Source organism: Hetaerina americana, unplaced genomic scaffold (genome assembly GCF_022747635.1).
Source record: "Hetaerina americana unplaced genomic scaffold, ioHetAmer1.1.p SCAF_1, whole genome shotgun sequence".
NCBI lineage: Eukaryota > Metazoa > Arthropoda > Insecta > Odonata > Calopterygidae > Hetaerina > Hetaerina americana.
The window spans coordinates 1,278,374-1,302,658 of NW_027286069.1; the positions used below are offsets into that span (position 1 = coordinate 1,278,374).

Consider the following 24,285-nt stretch of genomic DNA (forward strand, 5'->3'; position numbering starts at 1 on the left):
GATTCCAATACAGATAGATACAAATACTCATTCTTTCCCCGAAGATTCAGAAATCATAATAGTAAGAAACCGAAGTCACTTTAGAAATATTAAAAACATTGAATTTACCAGTCGGAACAAAATTAAACATTGCAAAGATGTTAGGTATACTTTCGGGTGCATGTGTATGTTGGTTGGTAGTTTGAGTGTTTGCATGTGTGTGGGGTGTAAGTGCTCTTGCATGAATGTATGCCATGTTTTTTTTGTGGATGTATGACTTTGTGGTTTTTGCATGCGGTTTTTTTTCCTTTCTAAATTACGGGTGGTGTCCTAACACCCCCCGCCACACGCTCTTGCGGCGGCTTGCGGGGTATTTAGTAGATGTACATGTAGATGAAGGGTGGAGAGAAACCCGGCGTCGGCATTGGCCTACTCTTTACGAAAGGCGTCAAGGGGTCCGCAGCTTAACGTCCCATCCGACGGACGGCGTACTCACTCACAGTGCCCTCCACAAAGCACCTCAAGTAGGGATCGAGATACCTCTGAAAGATATTCAGCACCGCCGGGATTTGAACCCGGGCCCTCTGGGTGGGAAGCCAGTACGATAGCCACAAGGAACGAACCTGTCTTGATTGAAAGATCGAGAGTAGATACTCACAAGAAAAATATTAATGCTACGGTTACTTAACGAAACGAAAAGAAATATACGGAAAACCGAGCATTGATTTATATTCAAATATAAAGGAAAGAGTATCCTTTTATTGAAACATTCATTATTTCTTGAAGTATGCACATAACCACTTCCACTATCTTCCAAGGAAGAAAAAAAGGAGCTCATCCAAAGTTCTAGGAATTGCAATAACCCGTTAACGAGGGGTTTGATTCAGATGCGTTCTCGACATGTTCCCGCTATCTAAGCAGCATTGAAGAACAAGTAGAGAACACTCAACGTTGACGCGGAAAGCCGTTCATTATTTCTTAAAATTGTTTTTGTGAAGTTATGTTGATTGTGTCACACGAATGCCGACATGACTGAATTGAAGAAGCGAAGGGTATGCCATAAATTTTGGTTTTTAAACGTTTCTGATGACAAAACTGGGGCAGGACTCAAACCTGCGACTGATTCAAGCGTTTCAAAAACGGCAATATCCGTTGAAGAGGACGATTTCTGGGTGCCCTTCAAACGGCATCATCGCCGAAATGGTCGCCAAAGTTCGTGAAAATATGCATGATGATCCGTCGGCAAACAATTCACGATAATTCAAGAGGGCAGATAATGATGAACATTTCTACTTTGAAATTTTGAGCCGTCTCCGAAAATATTCCGATGAACGTCCTGGGCAGTGTGCCAATGAAATATGGGTGTTGTTGTGCACCGAGGGAATGCGCAACCTCCTCCTCCATCAATCATTGGGCGTCAGCATTTAAAAAAAAGGCGGCAGTTTTTTTTTTTAATTCAACGAACGCAACGGTCACTCACCGTCCCATCTCCTCCCTCGATCACCAACCCCTTGATCCTCCTGCTGCGACGTTTTTTGTTTCCAAAAATGAAAACGAAACCCAGGGGGGAAAGGATATTCACAAAAGAGGGGATTCAAAAAGTATTCCAGGGCTTGCTGGAGAGGCTAATGGGAAATGGCTTCCACCACTGTTTTAGAGAATTAAAATCGCGCTGGCAACGACATATTAATGCATACAAATATTCAGGATTAAATAGAAGCATCCCATTGTTTATTTTTAACCGACGTTTTCAATGGACAAACTTCGACTAACTTTTGGATTACAACTCGGAGGGATTAACTTACGGTTTATGTCCAATAGTAAAACACATTTTACGATTTATTTTCAACTATTGGCGGATATATACATATACATACATATATATATATATATATATATATATATATATATATATATATATATATATATATATATACGAGAAGGGAGAGCGGATTCCTTGAATGAGAGAGGAATACCATGATCACGAATGTGCACAACGACGGGATAAACCTATCGAAAAATTCACCAAATAAAAATGAAAATCATTTGAACAGTACATCTCTCTCTCTCTCTCTAGGTAAAATATTGTAGATTCATAAACATTCATATTCATCGATCCCACCTGTGCGATCTAGTCATGCGGGAAAACAAACGGGAGTGTGAACGTGTTTGCGATAATGCGTGCAAAAAAAGAGTACATGCCGACTTAATAGAGATGCGCAAAATGCGGCGATAAATCAACCAACCACCCACCCATTCATACGTACATTTTAATTGACAATTCGACTTGCACTTTCCGCTGGTGTTGCTCTTAGGGCGTACGAAGAACCTGGTCGAGAGGGCAAAATAAATAGCAGCAAATACCAGACCGCCACTCCAAGGGGAGTTCCTAGATACTCCCCCTTGACTTTAATTAGTAAAATTCAAGGGACAAATGTTCCTCGAGGGAAGTCTGGCATTTTATTATGCATACAATTTAGAAATTCGATTTGCGGACCGCATTCGGTCTCCGTCCGGAACAACCGCGAACTAGGAAGTTCAACCTTTTGAGATAAATTTTACCCCGCGACTCTGTATCTTCCGTATCTGGAGATTTACGGCTGACATACTGACAGACAACCTACCTGGTGAGCTCGGTGGGTTATATTTACATCTGAGTCTACTTTCCGCGATGTCTCTTTTGTACAGGGAGAGCGTGAGAACAGAGAGAGAGAGAGAGAGATAGTCCGTGGGAACAAGGAAAATGATGGCAACGTATTACTCATTTAATGCGAGAATGGGCTAGCTTAGCAATGCGCCAGCCTGATAACATCAAGTTTCGCGGTTCCGAGTTACACCACGAGAAGGGGCGTTTTGCCATTCGAGTAAATTGTAAGAAAAAACCTAGTGTTCCTAAATGCGCTCTTGAAATAAATAAGTCATTATTGAAATAATTCACAAGTGCAAGAATATGTACAGCAAATGTGTCAATCTGCCGATTCAAGAGTCCCCTACTTATTTTATCGTATCCGGTGGGCTAGCCTGCTCAAGTAGAGTCCCACTGGTATCTCCAGTTTAAGCTGGAGTGCCCTGCGCCTAGAACTCTGGAGCGTCGCTTACTCCGTAACTGGAGGAACTCCCTATCTCAGTGTCTACCACTGCACGCTTAACATTCATCTAAAATACTTTTTTTTAATGTAAGCAGATTTTCTCCTAGCTTTACCTATTTCTTTTATCACATTCTTATCCGATGGTTCCACAGTACATTCTGTTCCAATTCCAACTCAAATGCGTAAAACATGTCATGAATGCATTTAGCCAATGCGTCTAATGCACCAAATCTCTTTCACTCCCGCATGCACTTCCAACGTGTGTGCCCAATTGCGTATATGTAATAGTGTAAGAAGCTGCTAACGTACATAATATAAGTATGGTCTTATCACCAATTACTTTTATTGGCCGTAAAAAAACTACGTCAACTCCGTCGAAGGTTTTCCTCAAGGGTGTTGTCATCTTATAAACTAAAGATATCACCGTAACCAGCAGGGCAGATAAAGGAATCATATTGGGCATAGTCTCATATCTTTCGGAAGGTGAGGCCTTCAAAAATCTAGGCTCTACCATATATATACTAGGCTCTATAATATATATATCTGCATATTCAGTGCGATAGGTATGGGATGAGAATCAATATTAATAAAACAAAGGTTATGCGATTTTCTAGAAAGAAAAAGGCTAAGCTAAACATTAAAATAGGAGGGCAAAAACTAGAGCAGGTAGAACAGTTTACGTATCTCGGAAGTGTTTGGACCAACACGGTCAAAGTAGTAGGGACGTAAGGAGAAGAATTGCGCTAGGCAAAGAGGCTTTCACAAGGAGGAGGGAGTTAATGACGGAGACGTTGAGTAAGGATGTTAAGAAAATACTCGTAAAAACTTTGATATGGAGCGTAGCTATGTGCGGCGCGGAAACGTGGTCATTGAAGCAGGAGGATAGAGGTAGATTGGAGGCTTTTGAAATGTGGGTGTGGAGAAGAATGGAGAAGGTGAAATGGACAGAGAAGAAAACAAATGAGGAAGTACTTGGTATGGTGGGCGAAGAGAGGGGTTTGTTGGGAGCAATCCTATGGAGGCAGGAAAAGTGGATGAAGGGGTTATTGACCGGCGGTGGGATGTTGAAGACTGAAATGAGGGGAGAATGTTAGGCAAACGAGGAAAGGGAAGAAACACGATAGGGACCTAATGTAGAGTAGGATGTTGTGTTTTGCTAGGGGTCACAAATTATTAGTAATTATGTCCATTCAAAAACCTACCTTAACCGGTGGATTACCTAATAATAATAATATATATATACATATGTACGAGGGTCATCCGGAAAGTAGTACCCGTTCGTGCCGCATGAAGTGCTGACGACGCGAGTAGCCGCTGGACGAGGTCAGATAGCTTCAGTGGCTTGTCTGCCTTCTCTGAGCCAAGTTGCGTGACGCTAGCATTGCCTGTGTTGTTTCTGTGATTGTTTACAATGTTTAAAAAAATTGAGAACGCCGCCAGTTGTGAAGTGAGGGCAGTGATTAAATTCCTCAATGCAAGAAACGTTCGCCCATGTGATATTCATCGCCAATTAAAGGAGGTGTATGGAGACAATGTAATGGACGAGTCGTCTGTTCGGCGGTGGTGTCGCAACTTCAACATGGGGAGGGGGAACACACACGACGATGAGCGTTCGGAGAGACCGTCTGTCATTACAGACCAACTGGTGAGCTCAGTTGACGAATTCGTGAGGAACGATCGGCGCGTCACAATTGATGACATCTGTGAGCATTTTCCCAATGTTTCTCGAACAATTGTTCATGAAATTGTTAAACACCATCTGCATTATGCAAAAATTTGTGCAAGATGGGTCCCTCGCGTATCTCAATGAGCTGGCGGCGAAGGACTATGCAGCAGGAATACAGAAACTTGTCACACGTTATGACAAATGCCTTAATTTGCTTGGAGATTATGTTGAGAAGTAGTTTAAAGTATCCTCTTTCAAATAAAATTTATTATGTTTGTTAATATTTACTTTTGTCTTTTTATTTCACGAACGGGTACTACTTTCCGGATGACCCTCGTATATATATATATATGGAGATAGTTAAATAATGTTAGATAGTTATATGTATGTATTCATACACAATTGATACAGTGTCACTGAGGGATGTTCAATTACAATGCAGCTGATAGACATTTGACCGCAGAAGAGAACGTTATCCCGATATTAATGCATGAATTCTCTTTAGCCGTCCAGTTAAAAAACAAAGCTTTTGGTCGACTAAATTTATCGATAAAATGATTTCGTAGAAAAGAAATTATGCAGAAAAAAATTTGAGCAGAGATTTTCATTTTCCTTAGGATGACATCAATGCTTTAAAAAACAAAACATCGCAACAAATGCAGGTACCGCAGGCAGAAACACAGCGAATTCTTTAACGAAATATTATTTCAAGGATTTACAGAGGTCGTGCGTGTTTTTTTGCGAATCATAGTTAACCTTACGGTATTTCACTTCAAATGCTTATTGTAGTAACATGCAACATGCTGATACTATCGTGAAAATTACCTATTAAATGATTGGGGTTTTTTCAATGATTATGAATTATAGTTTCGTGACCTGAAGTGATCACCGCCCGAACGCTGCCATTTCATTTCTAAGATGATAATGAACGGCAATTCCAAGAGCGTCGCGAACGGCCCAACTCACGCGGTGGCCCTCACTTGCGCACAATCAATGACGCCTAGCATGTTCAATAGGTTACCTACATACTCTGAGGGGATGTGAAGCTTTCATCAACCATCGCATGGAACTGGACGACTACGTACGTCAATATTTTCGCAAAACGCAATTGGATCTGTTGATATTTTGATGACGATAATCCACCGTTTCGCTTATACGTCTCGACGACCGAAATAAGAAGAACAGGAGTACAACGCTTTGAAAGCTGAAATGATATGCACATACTGTATCGTTATGCCCTCTATGAGAGTGCTCTTTCCCATTTGATCGAGTACGATGATCGCAAGTGAAAAGTGAAAGTGAAGAAAACTTTGCTTTATTCACAGTCATTTTGTTGTAATTACGACATTATTCGATTCCCACCACTTTATTGCGAGAGTCGCGAAAACCGTCCTCCGCGTGTCTCAATCGAAAATGCTTTGGGTCTTTGTTTGATGTTCCCTAAACAAGGAAGGTCCAGAGGCTAAGTTTCGCACCTGGCGACCGTCGAAAGTCACGCCGTGCCAACTATTCATTTTTAGTCATTTTGACGCGAAACATTCGACGGCTCAAGAGACAAAATTCTAATAATCCCGGCACAAACAGGAGGTAAGTTTGAAGCTATAGCTAGCCGAAACAAATGCTTTGATATTACGAAAAATGACTACGAACATTGATCAATTCCGTTCGACACCCAAGTTTTTTTTTCTTCGAAACGTGTTCAAGAGATAAGGAATAAAACCATTCAAGGAAAGTCAAAAAATACAGCATAGCAAAACATGTGAAAAATAACGACCTCCTGAGGTACAAATTTCATCGCGAGTAAAGTAGAATCACACATCGCATTAAAGTAAAAAGACTTTTTTAAGTTACTAACAAAGCGTAACTGACACCTAGAAATAGTAAATGACGTCATTCTCTAAAGAGAGTCTTAGTGGCAGTGAACGGTAGTGAGTTATCATTGAAATGTCACCAATGTGAAGTGAAATTATGTTGCGATGCCATGAAGACAACGTGGATATCGAAGAAATGAAGCAAATAATAAAAGACAAAGTTTTAAAAAGATATCGATAATAAACGAGCTCCATTTAAAATACTATCTGCATAGGTCTTCAGCTCACAGCACGATAAATAAGGCTAAAGAGCTTGCATAGTCACGTGAAAATCTAGGACATCCTTTTTTCTTATTGGGATTGAAGAAAAGATGGCTCAATGCATGCAAATAAAACGTGGAGTCTAGAAGGGATTCTAAAAATTGCAGGCACATGAAGTTACACGGTAAAATTCAAAGGCGAAAGCTAACAAATATTTCAAGCACATTAAGTAAAACCTCCGCAGAATGAAGGACTAACAACGACCATATTATGAGAAACAAAACGCATTTAAAGTACGAAGACTATAGAATTCAATTAGATAGAAATTCAATCAGTAATGATCGAAATCTATAGAACGAAACACGCCGAAATTCAGAAGCTTACGTAGAGCAAGATTGGATAATGAATTGCATTTTAGGAGTTGTTGGCGTTGATTCCTGAAAAAATAACAACATTCACCGAAACTATAAGATACATAAAAAAGGAACCAGCATTTTTCAACTCTACATAATCTGCTGACTCGAGAACTTCCATCCAGTTTCTTAAACTATGACATGATTAATAAATAAATAAATATCCCGAGGACATCGGACATAAAACGCTTCCACAACTCACTCTACTCATCAGTTTCTCCGCATTATATGCCATTCACTACTAAGTGCTCGGAAAGTGTTTTGTTACATAATAAATAACAACTGAATTAAGTTGGGAGACAAAAAAGTACTCTCAAAAATAACATCCCTCAGGTAATTTACGTGCATGCATGAGAATAACCTAAAACCAGATCAAATGGATGGACCCCTCTGCAGAACAGTGGAAAATTTCAATTCGTAGTCCAAACAGTAACTTCGTTTGCCTATGCACTCTTCCGAACAATCCCAGGGTTTCATTTCCATAATTTTGAATGTACGCGAGCACACGAAATTCATAGAACCCGCAAATCACCTTTCCCTGAAATGCATTCACGCGTGCTCCCTTGAAAAAAGTGCAAGAACAAAGAATTCTCACATTAAGTCAACACTGATAACCGAATTTCACAGGGGAATGTGTTTAAAAATAAGTGAAATAGAGCAAAAAAAAGGACTATGGGCGACTACATTTTTTCATGAATAATTAAGTCTATCCGGCAGCCAAATACACTAGCCGCAAGTGGTCAGGGGGGCACGTTTCTCGCAATCTCAAAGTACTCAATTTGAAATGGAAACCTTGTAAATGCAAATGCTACAGGCGGCACTCAATCACGCACATGTTGGCTTTAAGGGATCTTCCCACTGTATCGATTATGAGTTTCATCCGCCGACGCTACCGCCTGGACATGAACACCTGGAGGGCTAACACCGAAACAGAACTTTAGTTTTAATTACCACGGCTATAACCTATCTCGAAAGTTGTACCACACGGAGAACATCATAATGATTATTGGGTAAGGTCCCTGGCTGATTTAACCATATAATTGTACACGGGGTACCACTAGCGATTCAAATCTCTCGCACTTTTGTACTCAAAATAACAAAGGAGAGGACTTCTCCACATAAACACAGCTTTCACTAATTTTTATTGCCATTCGTAACTTAAATGGAAATTTTAATAAGTAAATAAGCACTTCGGGAATCGATTAAAATTGTCCAAAAATGTTATATATATCTTCGAAATAGAACGCTCTTAGGCGATGCACGAATAAAAAAAACACAGGTATTGATATTTAAAACATAGAAACACAAAGAAAGTCACTCCTTTCTTTGTGCTTCTATGCTTTAAAATTATATATATTTATTTATAAATATGCGTATATGTATGTGTGTGTTCCTATCCCTTTTATTTATATCTATATCTATTTCCATGTGAATGAATATTTGTACGCCATATGGTGGAATTTTGTGTTTGAATGTGTGTGTGTGTGTATGTATGTGTATATATATATATATATATATATATATATATATATATATATAAAAATATATATATATATTTATATATAAATATATATATATAAATATATATATACATGCGTGTGGGTAGATATATATATGTACACACACACAACATAGATGAAGTAGAAACACCCATGAGAGCTATATAGCATTTGGGCGACTCAATAGAACACAAAATAAAATAGAAAGCACGTAGAAGGACACTCACATTTTAGATTGCTTGAGCTTTTGGCCTTCTCTGAGGTCTTCTTCAGGTCACAGCGGAGGGTCTTGGATGGGGACTATGGAGTCGGGGGGGGGGGAGTTCCATGGTATACTGGCAAGGGAATTAAAGATGGTGGTTAAGGGTGGGAATTTTAAAATATCGGAAAGCTAGTATACATATATGCGGATTCGCGAGTTTTCACCTCTACATTGGTGTCTGCATCGGGTAGGGATTCTAGGATATTAGGGAGAAACACTGGTCAAAGGAAAAGTGGTGGGAATTAGCGTGTGAAGGGATAGGAAGAGAGAGAGTTAGGCAGAATTACAGGAGTATATGTGATTGTTCATTCGAATGGATAAGGGGGTAATGCATTCGCCAATGTAAAATGAAGTGAATTGTTTGTATGACCAAAGATACATAATGTTCATCGAGAGGCAAATAGTGTGGGAACGAGGTGATGGGGAAATGCGGGGATGCGGGTAGAGGGAAGGCATTAGAGAAGGTCGAATGCCCAACCTAACTTAAATGTGTCACTTTTACGTGTTTTCTGTGCATATTTTGGTGCTCTATTGTGCCGTCCAAGAGTTATATTGCTCTCGTGGGATCTTCTACATCATCGATTTACATATACAGGGCGCGGCAATATAACTTCCTTTTTTGAAAGCATTTTGCGTTTGGAAAAAGGAAGTTATGTTGCCACACCCTGTATAAATATATTCGAAAAAGAACGCTCTTCAGCGACGACACAACGATATGAATTCTTTGATTAAAACATTTATGCACAGAAACACGGAGAAAGGACACTCACATATCTAGTTTTGACGTCTCGATGGCACGGCCAACATCTTCAGATCTGAGTGAGTGTCCTTTCTCCGTGTTTCTGTGCATAAATGTTTTAATCAAAGTTTTTACACAAATATACATATACATATATATATACATATATATATATATATATATATATATATATATATATATATATATATATATATATAGTGATGTTGAGGCACAAGCGCCGTGGCAAATTCTCAATAAGTAATAGCTGGGGATAACGACCCCTTACTTCACTCCTTCAGTCAACTCCTTCGAACACGCATGCGCAAATGTAAAGGGGTTGGAGTTAATGGAACGTGGGGGAGGCAGGAGAAGGGAAGGGAGGTTAGAGGATCCCCATATTTTATTCCACTCACCTTCCGCCCACGAGAAGGGAGTTCTCGTCTTTCAGCACCAACCGGAAGTAGTCCGTGTGAGTTTCGTTGCCGACGAACCGGTATACGTCTTCGGCACCTGGAAGGTGAGAGAGAACAAGATTACAACACTTATAAAACCACTAAAGGGTTCTAGATTACGGTCTAATCGATTAGCACGATTTTTAACCCTCTCTGAGACTATGGCTGAAATCAAGAGAAAGCAAACCGTTGGGAACATAGTGATATATGAAAAACATGCTTTGAGTAAGGACGCTAGTTCAGTAAAGAGCAAAAATTAACTTTTGACACCTAACGAAATTCCTTAAAAAGAGATTTCTCGTCATTTGATTATGGTTTGGTTTCATGGCACATATATGACGCGACGGTCGATAGCAGATAAATAGGTTGGTACACTGAAAAGCTAGGTATACGAGGGACACGCGCATTCTTTTGCCCGTTCATCATTTCGGGAATTTAAGAAACGTAATGAGTATCTTCTCAATATATGTAATTGCCACCTTGTTAACTCCCTAACGATGAGATTGATCGGATCGGACCCGAGGGTCAGGGGTCAAAGTGGGAGATGCAATGGGACACACTAATCTTGGTGATTTTCTAGGGACCATAGGCTGGCACGAAATGGGGCGGCGCCAGCCATTGTGAGCGCGTGCATTTCATGCGCTGCGAGGGATAGGTGCCAAGCGAGCTGAGCCATCTCTTATCAAGTCCACTTCAGGGTTGATGATTTCTGTCGACTCCGCATGAATCGAGTTTCAGCGCGAGAAAATTATTACAAGCTCTCTGTGACGCATGTTTGATATACATAAATACTTTTAACGGCACCAATCTTGTAATTAATTAGTCTCAGCCCACAAAATCTACAAGGCCTGTCCCAAAAGTAGTAGGACTTATTTTATCCCGGCTAGATGGGCAGGCGGGCGGCGGCTGGGTTCGAGAAAGGGGAGTCTCAGCAAAGGCTGGAGGCCGGTGGCTGTTGGATTCCAGCCTTTGAGGAGTGAGGATCGTTCGTTTGCGAAACCTCTATAACGTGACCTCGTTACGCTCCGACATGAACCGGTTACTGGAACAGCGCTACACCATCATATTGTGCGTGAAACTAGGAAAAACCGGGAAAGACAAATGACATGCCCAATGCAGCTTATTGTGGTGACGCCATGGGTAGATCGGGTGGTGTTTTGAGAGTGCCACAAGTAGTTGCGGGAGAAGAGTAGAGAAAATGTTGAAGACGCCGAACGTTCAGGATGCCCTTCGACCTCAAAAACTGAAGAAAATCTTACACTAATGAAGGTTTTGTTGGACAGAGATCATAGATAAAGTGATTTCATGATTCCTGATGAACTTGGCATCCCTGAAAGTAATTTGTATCGACTTGTGACAAAAAATGGGCACGAGAAAGGCGTGCGCGAAGTTGGTGCCGCGAGTGCTCTCGGACGAACGAAAGAAAACCCGCTTACGGATCTGCCAAGATCTTCTCGACCTTGTGAGTGAGGATCCGAATTTTTTAGACAATGTCCCACCAGACTTCTTCCTCTTCTTCCGCCTCTAATCTGTGCTGAAAGGACGCCATAATGACTCGGTGGAAGCGTTACAACAGGCCGTGACGAGGCAGCTTAGCAGCATTCCGGCTCCGCCGCCTTCCAGAAGATCGGCGTAATGAAGGCATAAAAAGCCCGCTGGTAGGGGTTTGAGGACGCAAAATGGTGCTACTTCGAAGACCTTTGAGTGAATGTATCAATTCTGGCAATAACTGTTTTTTAATTGACTCTGTCCTATTACTTTTGGGATATACCATGTTTGTCGCATCACGGATGACCATGCAATTGGTGAATATGCCTGCCAGTGGACAAACATATATGCTACACATACTGACCGAACACTCGGCAAATTAGCATTTTCCGGTACTGTAAGCACATAAACACTATTAATACGCCTAAGTTTTAATTACAATTTGCTCATATGTGGTCGCAAAGGCGAAAGCGAACGCGCGCCTTCCAAATTCCTGGGATACTGTGCTCTTAAAGTACCATTAAAACACTAAAAAATAATATTGCATAAATGAAATACCATTGGAATCATAAACATGGCTCGAGCCGTCACCATTTCCGATAAAGTTCCCGCTCAGGGAAAACTGCTTTACAAGGAAGCAATCTTGGACATAAGAATGAGCATAAAAATTTTACGCAAAGTGCAAAATTGTCAAAATTTTAAGCAATTACTAACCAGTTGAAGGCTGTCCATTGTATAGCGGTGGGATTTAATCGACGTAATTATTACCACCAGCAAAAGCGCTCGAACTGCATATTAAATTTGATGCTGATGAATCTTCATTAAACTTTATTAACGGAGCCTTTACTGGGTAATACCCGGGACTCGGGCGTGTCGGACCCCTCCCTCGTCTTGACCTCCACCGCCGCGTGCCATAAAGACCCCCATTAGGCCGCCTCAAAACGACCCTGGCGGTCGAAGGTAAATGGTCTCACATAAGTTTTACTGTCGACCAAACGGCGAGATTTGCGGGGTGGGTTTCGCGACACATTCCCGGTTGAACCATCGTCGTAATGCATCCATAGCCGGGCGTTGGAGACAAAACAGACGTTTGATCTCGTCAACCACGAAATTACGCAATTGGCAATTTACTAATAGCAGTTTGCCTAGATTACGATAGTGACTTAAAATCAGCAAGGGGATGCGTCGCGTAATGTAAAGCATCACGTCATCGTCCGGCTCGTCCTCAATCCTGACTCCGATCGCTGCCCGACAAGGCGTGCCTTCGGTTTAATTTCGACCAAGACTCCGCCCGCAGTGAACAGGGTTATTCTACCATTCAGTGGGTTGGGGTTTGGAAGTCGGCCCGTCGGCCCATTTTATAATTTTCAGGCAGTTTTTGAAACGAACATTACGGGGGAAACCAACATGGAAGCCGGAAGAATTTTAAGCTTCCTCTATCCGTTGATCGGAAAAAGATTACAAAATGGACGGACGAATGAATTACCTCAAGGCCATCATTACGTGGTTCTGCATTCGTGCAGGGAGCTGAATGGAATTTAGTGCTCAGGCAATTCCGTCCTTTAATAGTTAAAAAGACTGGGTTTTTACATCGTGATTTAAGTAGATAGATTTTAACTGCAAGACTTTTGAAAAAACAGCTCGGTGCATGCATGACTAATCATCAAAAATTTTAAACTACGATATCATTATTACATCATCGTACTTGGGAAAAAATCTTCAGTCAAACACATATATTTTTAAAACTACCGTTCTCTCTCTCCCATCCATACTACAATATAAATTTTAAAAAAAATAAAGAAACTATTATGAAAAAACGCATCAAAATTTTGGTACATGAAATTATAGTGACTCGTTTTCAGAAACGACCCATTAAACACTGCAGTGAGTTTCTTTTAAGTTGGAAAGATAAAAAAAAAAATTCTCCAGAGGGAGAACGCATGTTCCACTAAATGCGAGATAAGATTCATATGGCTTATACCAAGCGGTTAGGAGATTCTTAAAGCAACATCATTCGTTGTTTGCTAATAATGGCATTTTCCGTTCATAGGTATTTATTGCAAAAGCTACAAGACGACTGATATTACCGCTAATGCTCCCTAGCGCAAAAGTACTTTCTGTCAAGATAAAAATCAGTTGATCAAGAGACCCAAGGAAAAGCCTTGCTTCTCTTGATTCCCAAGGGTACGTATAGTCGTTAAGGTTTATACGTGCCAACATCAACGTCCGTACAGCCGGATCAATAACTGAACGCGCAACTCAAGCAAGGCTGCAGGGCAGCGTTAATTAAAGTTGCTAACAACGATAGTGAGTTTTATTGAAATATCAAAGAGAGGGCCAGAAGAGGGTGACTGGAATAGGCTTTCTTGATTTATATTTTACAGTATTTATCAGCACAATTTTAAAATGCATTCCAACCATAATATTACTAATAGAGTTTACAAATTAAGACTAATCAACAAAGAGGTAACAATCTAACATAATGGCTCTGGCCTGCATCCCAAGGTAAAAAAAAGTTAAGCACATAGCTTGCTTAAAAGCAAGCAACTCATTCAAAGAAAAACAACCAAATTAATTGAGTTTAACTTATTCAGAAGATTATTCATTTTCCGAAACAAATATTTCTCTCCTGGTTCTGGCCACTGTTCCTCTCAAGAAATCAAGCTGAAAATTACAATATCTATAGGATGAATACAAATACCATTGCCATGTATATTTTGTTTCGGAGAAATCTCAGAAAAATAATTTCCAACAAATCAATAAATAGGTCTAGAAATTAATAGGTTAATAATGCCTATTCTAATATTAATCAATCGACAGTTGAAATTGAAAAAAAAGAATTTGGGCATAAATCATCTAATACATGCGATGAAGTACAACGATCTCAGGACAACATGTTTGTAACAGTAACCAGAATACTAAGGTCAAGATTTGAAGCACTCGTCCTCCGAGAAAAAACGCTTCACATTTTCAATAAAACGAAAAGATTTGAATGGGGTCCCGCTAACTCTTTCTAGCCTTCACGTGGCGACAAACAAGAGGCGTATATAAAAAAGCCCTGTGGCCATCACATTTCCCTTCGACCAAGGGAAAATCATCACGCCGTTCTCTTAAAACAAGTCGTGGAGATGGGTGAGATCGTTCACAGGACGTAGAATGAAATTGCACAACCAAACCTTCGGACCGTTCGGGAAAAAAATGGTCAAGGGTTAAGTTCAGCAGGTCAAAGATAAGGTCGCCAGTCAGTCGGAATTGACCGTCCAATGCAATAAAAGAACTATTTATTATTTTTACTGCGCTATTTTCATTCTGACGTAAATTATTATAAAAAACTTTTTTTGCCCAGAGGATTACCAAACCGCCTCTTTTACGTCTCTAACTTGAAAAATATAGTTTTCCCAAAGCACGACGGTAATTGCGAGCTGTACGTGAACTCATATGCAACAATTGACTACGGTAGTTTCACCCACCTGAAATGTTTGCGCTACTAAAAAAAGTCACCAATACACCTCGTACATTAAAAGAGGTATTTCCCCAAGTGAGTTGCGATCGCATGCTCACTGAAACTTGACTCATGCTGCCAATTGTTCTTCAACCCACATTCGGTCATTCCCCCCCCCCCCCCCCGATAGAAAAATCAACGGAACAACATCAAATTCCCGTGATCATTTGACCCATCAGTCATTTGACAATTGAATGCAGTAATTGGCTTATTTTTGATCTGACAAATGTAAGATATCCCAGGCACAAAAATGCATTGAATTTTTAACTAACTAGAGTTGTTACTTAAGTGGCACAGTGCAAAGGCAGTGGTCAGGCTGAAAGGGGTACTACGTACGACCCGAACCAAACTTCCTAAGCGGCTTCCTCGATGACAGTTGAGTCTACCTGCGGTTACCAATAGCTATTCCCGCAGAAGGAGAACACCAAAAGTGCGTCAAGGGCTTCACAGGTTGAGCGGGATGTGGTCGAAGAGAATCGGCGGCCCGGGACGATTAACCTCGGTGCGATTAAATCCCTGTAGCTGTTGGGACTAGCAATTAAGCGACGGAGATCAACAACTCCTTGAGAAAAGTTCGCTAAAACTAGATTTGGATGTTAAGGCAGAGCGGGGAAGAATGACCCACTCCACCAAACGGGAATTCACACCTGGGGGAGGGGCGGGGAGGGAGGGAAATCCAAGTTTGACCTCATTCACTCGGGATGCAAAAACCTTCACCACCGCTAATTATAGACACTGCAAGAGAGATAACCCAGCTTTGGACAAGATCTGTATTTCCATTCGCATGGCAGAATTTACGAGACCCGCGATACTTCTCTCAAATTGCAACATTTGTTGTGAGGAAAAAAACAAACGGGAGGATTTGAAGCGAGGCTGGCGGGGGCCACTTGCGAGATCGAATCCCTTTCCACAAGGGCTCTCCGCTACCGCCCCGTGGCTTGAAAGTAAGGCTTCATTCACTTCAGCTACGCAATGAATTCGGGCACGGAGTGGGAAAAAATGAAATGATTTCGGCGAGTCAACCCCGACCGGAGCATCGAAGGACTGACTAATTAACTCCAATGCGCCAAACGCCCTGGCTCCACCTCCAGCACCACCACCACCCCCCATCCCTCCCTCCCTCCCTCTCTCTCTCTCTCTTACCCACCCGTGGCGCTCTCTGGCAATGCCACGTGACGTCAATGCGGTAAGGAGAGTGAGCGATAGGGAGGGGGAGAGGGGTCGGCGGGGGGGGAGGACGAGGGTGAATGGGCGAGAGAGGGGGGTTACGGGGGGGTGGGGGGCGGAAAGGCACACCTTGACTAGTGTATAACCAACGGAGGAAAACCACCCCCGTGGGTATAAGCAAATTGCAATGGCGCTCAAGAAAAAACATCCGGATGAAAAAAACTCGTCCCCGCCATTTCGAGAATCGTCCTCTCCCCTAAAATGACGACTGGCAAGTGCTTCCAAATTGACTGATCTGACTGAAGATTTCTAAATACTTAAACGGGAACTTTAAATTTTCAATTACATGAAACAAACGTAATACAAGCATTTAAATAGGTAAAAAAAACGAGACTGCGTAAAATGCTTCAGAACTAAATGTAACATTATAATTTTTTTGAGAAACGCAAATTAAATAAAAACAAAAACTGAACATTGCATCAATTGATCTTTAATTCCATTAAAATATTTTAAAAATACATGAGATTTTAAAACTATGGTGTACCATATAGATGCTTGAAGATTGATGAAATGCGAGATCAATCATTAATATCAAAAGTCGATAACTAAACAAAATTGCGGTGAAATCGAAGCTAGGATTTATTTTATCTTGTTTTACGATGTCAACATCATCGATGAAATGTCGATTACTCCATCAGAAGCCAACGGAATCATCGAAGGGATGTAAGGGAATGTAAGAATCGCTTCGAAGACAGCATCTATTCTTATAAAATCAAAATAACACGAAGGAACAGAATTTAATTATTAGAATATCATAGAAAACACAACATATTTTATTTCATGTTAACCTATTTCCGGCCATGGAGATAATTACATAATAATACGAAGGGACGCCAATAGGACTTCCGTACTAAGTGGAGACATGGAACACTCGTACACGTGTATGTATTCCATGCATATGGGTCATTAAAACGACTGCCATTTGTCCGACCATGGACCCGAATTATGACGAATCTTCAAGCAATACAGAAAATTAAATTTCAGTCAGAAAAAAGAAATTGGAATTAATGGAGCTACTAAAAAAGTCGGCAGAGATTGTTAACAGCTTCCCGTATTTTGAATCATTACGCGTAGTTCCTTCCTTCCCAATGTTGATCGATTCTGCTTTCTCGCCTTGTTTGATGAGGGTAAGCTAGTGACCTAAACCTAGCTTACTACTCTTCCCTTTCAGCAAATTACTTTTTACTTAATTTACATGATGTTTATAGCGATTTTATCTAGTTTTTAAAGCGCGGCTATCATTTAATGATTCCGTTTGACGTCTCAGCTATTACGGGAGGAACTCTGCAAGCTATAAAAATGCCTTTTACAGGCGTAAATTACCTGTATAAGGCGTTAGCCCACACACACCTCATAGACTTTTAGCGTGCATTTCCCCGAAAACTTTTATTGTTCGACTGGGATAGAGTGCGTCTCGTTTGATTGAAGTGTTTATTTTTATTTTAATAATTAATCGAACGATCGTAGTTCCTCGAAATCAAAATCAACCTAACCACCATTCCGTCAGGCATACAGGCTTTTTTTTCTGCATGATCGCGTAACTTTCACTTCACAATTTTTTTCGGGAATTAATTTAAATTTTCGTCGTCGCACGCAAACATTTCTTGGATTCGCTCCACGGGAGTCCAAAACGCTGATCTTAACCTCAGGAAAAAGACAACACCCGTTTCCTCATATTAAAGGTTTTACATTTTAATTTGAAAGAGGTCGCAGGAGGTTAATTTTACAGTTCCCTCAGTTTAAATTTCTGCTTTCGATATAATGAAGTCTTCGCTAATTTTCAAAGAGAAAAGTTATTCGTAAGATAGTTCCACATATTGGGCATTTCCAGTAAGTCCCGAATCCTTGAGAGGAAATTACTATTCTAGTCCTTCATTACGATGTTCTCCTTAAGTAGGATTAAATAACCTTAATATGAAACACGCCGTCATATTACAACGGGTCGAGGTACACGTTTTTGTTCGAAGACCACTAATGAAAGGCCCCATGTAGTTTCCAATAATAATAATATTAATAGGTCTTCAACCTTCTTTGTTTGGACGAGACAAGGCAAGGGCAGGAAAAGGCAAGAAACATTTCAGGGAGCAACCATTCCAGTATTACGTAACACTAAGAGGACATTTAAAAGAAATAAATTGAATTCAAATGAATTTATCGTGCAGGATTCCTTCTATCTATGCATTAAAAATTGCCCAAGTTTTCCAATTTGCCAGGAAATTCTTTTTGGAGCTCTTGGCTTCACTACAATAACGCACGGGCACACGAATGCCACCGTTGGTGGGAAAGTATCATTGGAGTTATGCTTATTCCGTTATTCATTCCAATTTTTTATTTAGCTGAATTTATTTACTTTATGAATCAATAGAAAATCCCAAGCTGAGGAAAGTCATGACCAAGATAAATATATTATTGTGATGATAACAGACTACTATACCATTATTGTGCCTAAAAAAACACGAAAACCATGTTCTCTTAGTAATCAAAGACCGACTATTAGTAACAGACACGTGACGAGAAATGAATGAATAGTGTAAAAATAACAGCGGCCAACTGCTTGATTTTCCAGGTCTAACTAACTCTATTTATTTTTGACCCCATTCTAATTTGTCGTTCCGTTCTCTCCGTTAAGTTCTCAGGTCGTCCAAGCGTCCCATTGATTCGGTCCCAAGTACCATCAAACATAGGTCCCTGTTTGTGGACGTCGGCAGTCTCTCGAGACTGGGAAAGAGATTAGGGAGGCGATTCACAATCCCAGTATATCCAAATGACCCCAAAATCTCCCCTAAACTCCTTAAGTGTTCGGGATGTCCAAGTACATAGGAGAACGCAAGCATTTTCTAGCACGGCCCAAAGATAACTTAGAGATGACGAAAATAATCAGGTGAGCCTGATAGTTTTGAAATTTAAATAATGACAAGAACTATCAAAGTTAATCCTCCAATCGCAAACAAATTGTTAGTAGGTAAATACACCAAATTGAGGAATGACGCAAAAACGCTAACTTTTATCTCGCAAATGATATTATTTATATCTAGCTGCTGCCCCCTTTTAAAATGAAACGAACAGTACGGGAATACTGCCAAATATTTCTTATTAAATTTCTTAATGTTCACATGCGAAGGCGTTCAGAACTGGAATAAGATTTTTTCCCAGATTTTCCGTGGTAGATATTTATGAATCGTCGACTATTCCAATCCATTGCGCCCCTGTCTCTCCCACGGATTTGCGTGCCAATAATTCGATTTTATGGGATGGAAATTTCATTGACGGCCGCCTCGGCCTCTTCCCGGATCATCTTGAAGAGGATGGGTCTCTGCAGGTTTGGGTGATGTGGAGGAAGGGTTCTGCGGAATCCGAGGGCGTGAGAAAAAGGTGGAGAGAAGAGAGATTCTCCGTTGAAAAGTGTCCCAGAATTAAACGCAAGCACCTAAATTACAATACCAATTTAGAATCATTTGATATTTTCATTTAAAACTTTCGAGGGCAATTAGAGCCTTTGTATGATCAATCAAGACAGGGGAACCCAAATGCTTAACTTTTCTCTCGTTTTCTCACTCAATTCTCTTACATCATAAATCATTACCAGAGTGCTACGTAATACAAATATCATGAAAAATATAAATATGATGATTAAAGTGAAGGAAATGATTTTGCATTCCAAAATGGGGAAATTGATAGCGCCTGCGTTGTTTTGCGGAAGGAGGGATTGTCGCCGGTTTGGAAGGGTTTTTTTATAAGAGGAGCTCTGCCAAAATGGAAAATACGTCTGACGGGGGGAAGAGGGAGGGGTGGGGGGAAGAGGGAGGGGCGGGGGGAAGAGTTTTAGGTCAAAAACTGACCTGAAATTACGAAAGTCTTCTCTGACCTTTCAACACTTTTGGGGATTTGGCAACCCAATGCACCAAAATAGCCAATCGCTACCGCAACGGCACCATTGTGGCAGTTTTAGAAGTTGTTCAACCTTTGTGCATTGTGTCGGTATATTTTTTCGAAGCCATCCACAAAGCAAAGTCCTTTTACGCCATAATGTTTCATATGAAAAAAATTAAAATTTTATTAAGTTGTGGCTCAACTGCTGTATCGGAGAAATCGAACTTGTGTTGACCTAAACTTCATCTGTTCTTGCGCCGGGATATAAACACAGCGGGATGCTAATTACATCAAAAAATGTTAGCACCAAGTGAAAGCGAATTATATAATGAATCATCTTCACGGCCTAATTTAAATACAATTTAAAGGAAATGTAAACGCTGAGTAATCACTCTAGTAAGAAATTTAAAAAAAAACCTTTAAAAATATATAACAGGATTCGTTCAATTCATTAAAATTAAGAAACAATTTGCCCAATCGGAAATATCAAAATAAACTTTCTGTAATACAAAAAAGACATACCTAAGAAAATCAAACATTATATATAATTAATTAATAATGATAATTCGTAAAGCATTAGTGCATTAACTCCGAGGCAGCACCATTCACAAACAAAAAACCTTATGATAAGATCGTGCAAATAATTGCCATTTGCACAGAAATCGTTATGGCCAACAAGGGGATCTACCTATTGGGCGATTTCAGTAATTTAGCATGACTTGATTGCAGGCACCTTCATGAGGCAACAATTAGCATGTGATATATTTGAAATACAATCGCGTGAATTGGAATTACCGTCTTAGATTCGTAACCACAGTTATCAACCCGAAGGTTGGTTCAATAGGCGAGGACAGATGCCTATATAGGGCGGGTGAAATTCACACATCAGGGCCAACAAGGGTGGCAATTTCCTTTCCCTGCGCTGCGGGCGGTCTCCCAGCAAAACCTGGTACCTTAAAAATCACACAGGCCTCATCGCTATCTTAACATCGGTGACCTTTTTCCATCAGAATTCCACACTTCTATTTCCTAATTATGATATTTCTGAAGGACGCTATGAACTTATTACCTCAGGACTCAACATCCTGAGGGATAAAGCTATCATAATATATAATTAAACCCAATTAGAAAACCATACATATGTATGTTTCTCTTAAGTGTATTTCGACACATACTCTAACACTATGGGAAAATAGAATTTGACGAGATGCAGACTCAATGCAACAGGCCCATTTGGGGAATTTGTGGGTGCCCTTAATCGAAAACACTGAAGGATGTTCATCCCGTCCACTCTTCCACTGAAAGGGGGATTACGTATAAACCAAAGGATAGGGGGGGCATTAAATTAACTACGGTATTTATACCGAAAATAATATAAAGGTTGAAAGAGATACTTTTCAGCTTAACGGAGCATCCTTTATGAGGTATCCTCTCTTGAAGAAAACCAAGAGGAAATTTGCGGACAAGCTAACAGAAAATTGAAATTTATTAAAAGGGTACTGGGGACGCGATGAAAAGGTAAAAAAATACATTTTTCACTCGCTATGCCTAACGTAGGGCGCTTTGTTCTGTATAGGATCCTAACAAAAACGGATTTGATTATTGAATTAGATCAAGAGCAGAGAAGATAAGTGAGTTATTTGTAAAAAGACGTCATGACGAAAGCCGTAGTATTTTACTATAACTAGGGAAGGAATCATAAGCAGATTGAAGCTAGATACAGGCTAAATCCCGATTTATTTTCACTTCCAAGCATTTTTATTTCTTCAATATGCACAAAACATATTGAAAACATTAAACAACGTTTACCTCATTTAACTCAAGACACGCTCGTTTCTTGATAAGGCGATAATGATGGACAATAGAATGGACAGTTTAGAATTGTCATTGTTTTAAGAATGGCAGGAGAACAGAATATTTTACGCCAAAGTTATTGGACTTAAGATTTTAACTGACAAAAACTTAAAGGAGTATTATGTAATGCATAGACATTGGTAATCCCAGTCACTTTCACCGTTTGGATTATAAAATTTCTAGAGCGTCCATTACCTTAAGGCAATATTAATTTGAGCTAGTGCTTTCTAGTGTGGTATCTTCCACTGCCTGCACCTACCAGAGTTTGCATGGCACCGAGTAGATATTAAAAAAAAAAGTACGTCTCGTTAAGACTTGGCAACTTAAACCTCTCCTTTTTCTTGAGAATTTTGGTTCCATTTCGGTGGATTCCAACACCGTGGCCGTCTCAGAAACGTGACCCACGCCTCCCGGGGGGATCTACTGTACTAACTTTCCTCATTACTGCAAAAAGTCATCACAAAGTCATAGGCAATCTAGGTCACCGTCATCTCTCAGTCGGAAAGAGTCGTTCACAAGCCGCCAAATATACCATATTTCACCAAGGACAAGGGTTCCCAGACTTTTTCATACCCTGGACTACTTTCAGGAGGTTGGCAATTGCCTTTCCGAGGCTTCTTATTTTTATTCATGCGAGCCTGCAGACTTATAATGATACATCCGCGACGAGCCAAAAGTTTAGGATTGGCACGATGGCGGAAATTGGGTTACAATATTAAGGCACGTTACCTTTGGTGCTCATTAAAAGAGGGGTTGTGCAGCAGGAGTTCAAGGTATTTTTGGGCTCAGGGCACTGATCTGAACCATCGGCGCACGTGGCACAATTTCGGCCTTTGGAAACTTAAATCATCATGATCCAATATCGACCTTAATCACCATTATTTCCTAATATCTATCGACTCCCGATGCGCAGATATTTCGGTTGTCTGCTGACTGCCTATTCTAGTCCATGCACCCTTCAACCGCCTGGACCACGGCTGGGCATTGAATTTTCAAAGCAGCGTGGAGGGATGTGCGATATGTAAAGTTATGCATCACTGGGAGACGAATAATTCATATCACGTCATAATTAATATGGCTCCGGTGTCCATGGAACGACACAGAAATATAAATGCATGAAAGAGCGTCTCATATCGAACACTGAATTCACCTCGTCGCAACATCCTATTCACATCGCATACTGCAGCCACGTCAGAGACACGAGTCGACATGCTTCACCCCTCGCTCGAGTTCGTGGGAAATTACTATATTGTCCATGCACCTCCCCGATATATCCTGTGCGTATCTGATTTAACTCAATATTTTGTGAATCAAAATCAACAAGTTATCAAGCCTCGCACTTACACACTACACACTTTCAGGCTTTCACTTCGTCGAATTGTTTTATGTCCATATTGAAAGAGTTTGTAATTTTCCACAGACTTTATGTCACAGCACAATGAGTTTCGCCGACTTGCGGCATCATCAGGTACAAGTGACACACACATAGCTGTTGATGAATATATACCCATCGGACAGAGGAGAGGGGGAAGAGTCCACCCCACCCACCGATAAACCCGGACCAGACCCAATGCTTAGCAATAACCAAGGCGCCACCGTCTCTTCTTCCTTTGACCGAAAATGCCACGACCACCGACTTTGAAGTCCCAGAAAACCCTTCAACTTCCCCCTCTCCTCTGTCCGATGGGTATGCGTATATTCATCAACTCTTTAAATATGGACAAACCTCGTACTGGTCGGACGTAGTTCCCCTCTCGACTGGTTAACTCAAAAGAGATTCAAAGTATTTTCTCATCAAACGGGCAACAAACAGAAGAGATACTTTTCGAGCTAGTTGCTCGCATCAGGAAAATCGTGCAAATATATGAGCTATTTCGTTCATTTTAATTATTTTATCGCAGCCACATAAAATACTGAGGAACATAAATTTAATAATTAAATTTAACAAACAAAACTCTTCGAATTATCGCGAAATAACGAAGTCGTTGTGTAAAAATTTCAAATACAGTGCCATTAAAAGAAAACAGAATAAGCGACGTGGACAGTACGCGACCCATGGTTTGGGGTGCATTGGGTTAACCTCTTCATGCCGACGTTATTAATTCAATTTGACGCCTGTCATTAATTGCTTCATGCTTCTATGATCTAATGGCATCATTAAAAAACAACCTGG

At 40.5% G+C, this 24,285-nt stretch overlaps 1 protein-coding gene across 1 annotated transcript in view; it reads right to left on the minus strand.

Moving 5' to 3' along the window:
- Sema1a (semaphorin 1a) overlaps positions 1 to 24,285 on the minus strand; it is a 303,018-nt gene that overhangs the window by 100,944 nt on the left and 177,789 nt on the right. The window contains exon 3 of the mRNA XM_071584531.1: positions 10,133 to 10,229. Coding sequence (XP_071440632.1) covers positions 10,133 to 10,229 — 97 coding nt within the window. The remainder of the gene's footprint in view (positions 1 to 10,132; positions 10,230 to 24,285) is intronic.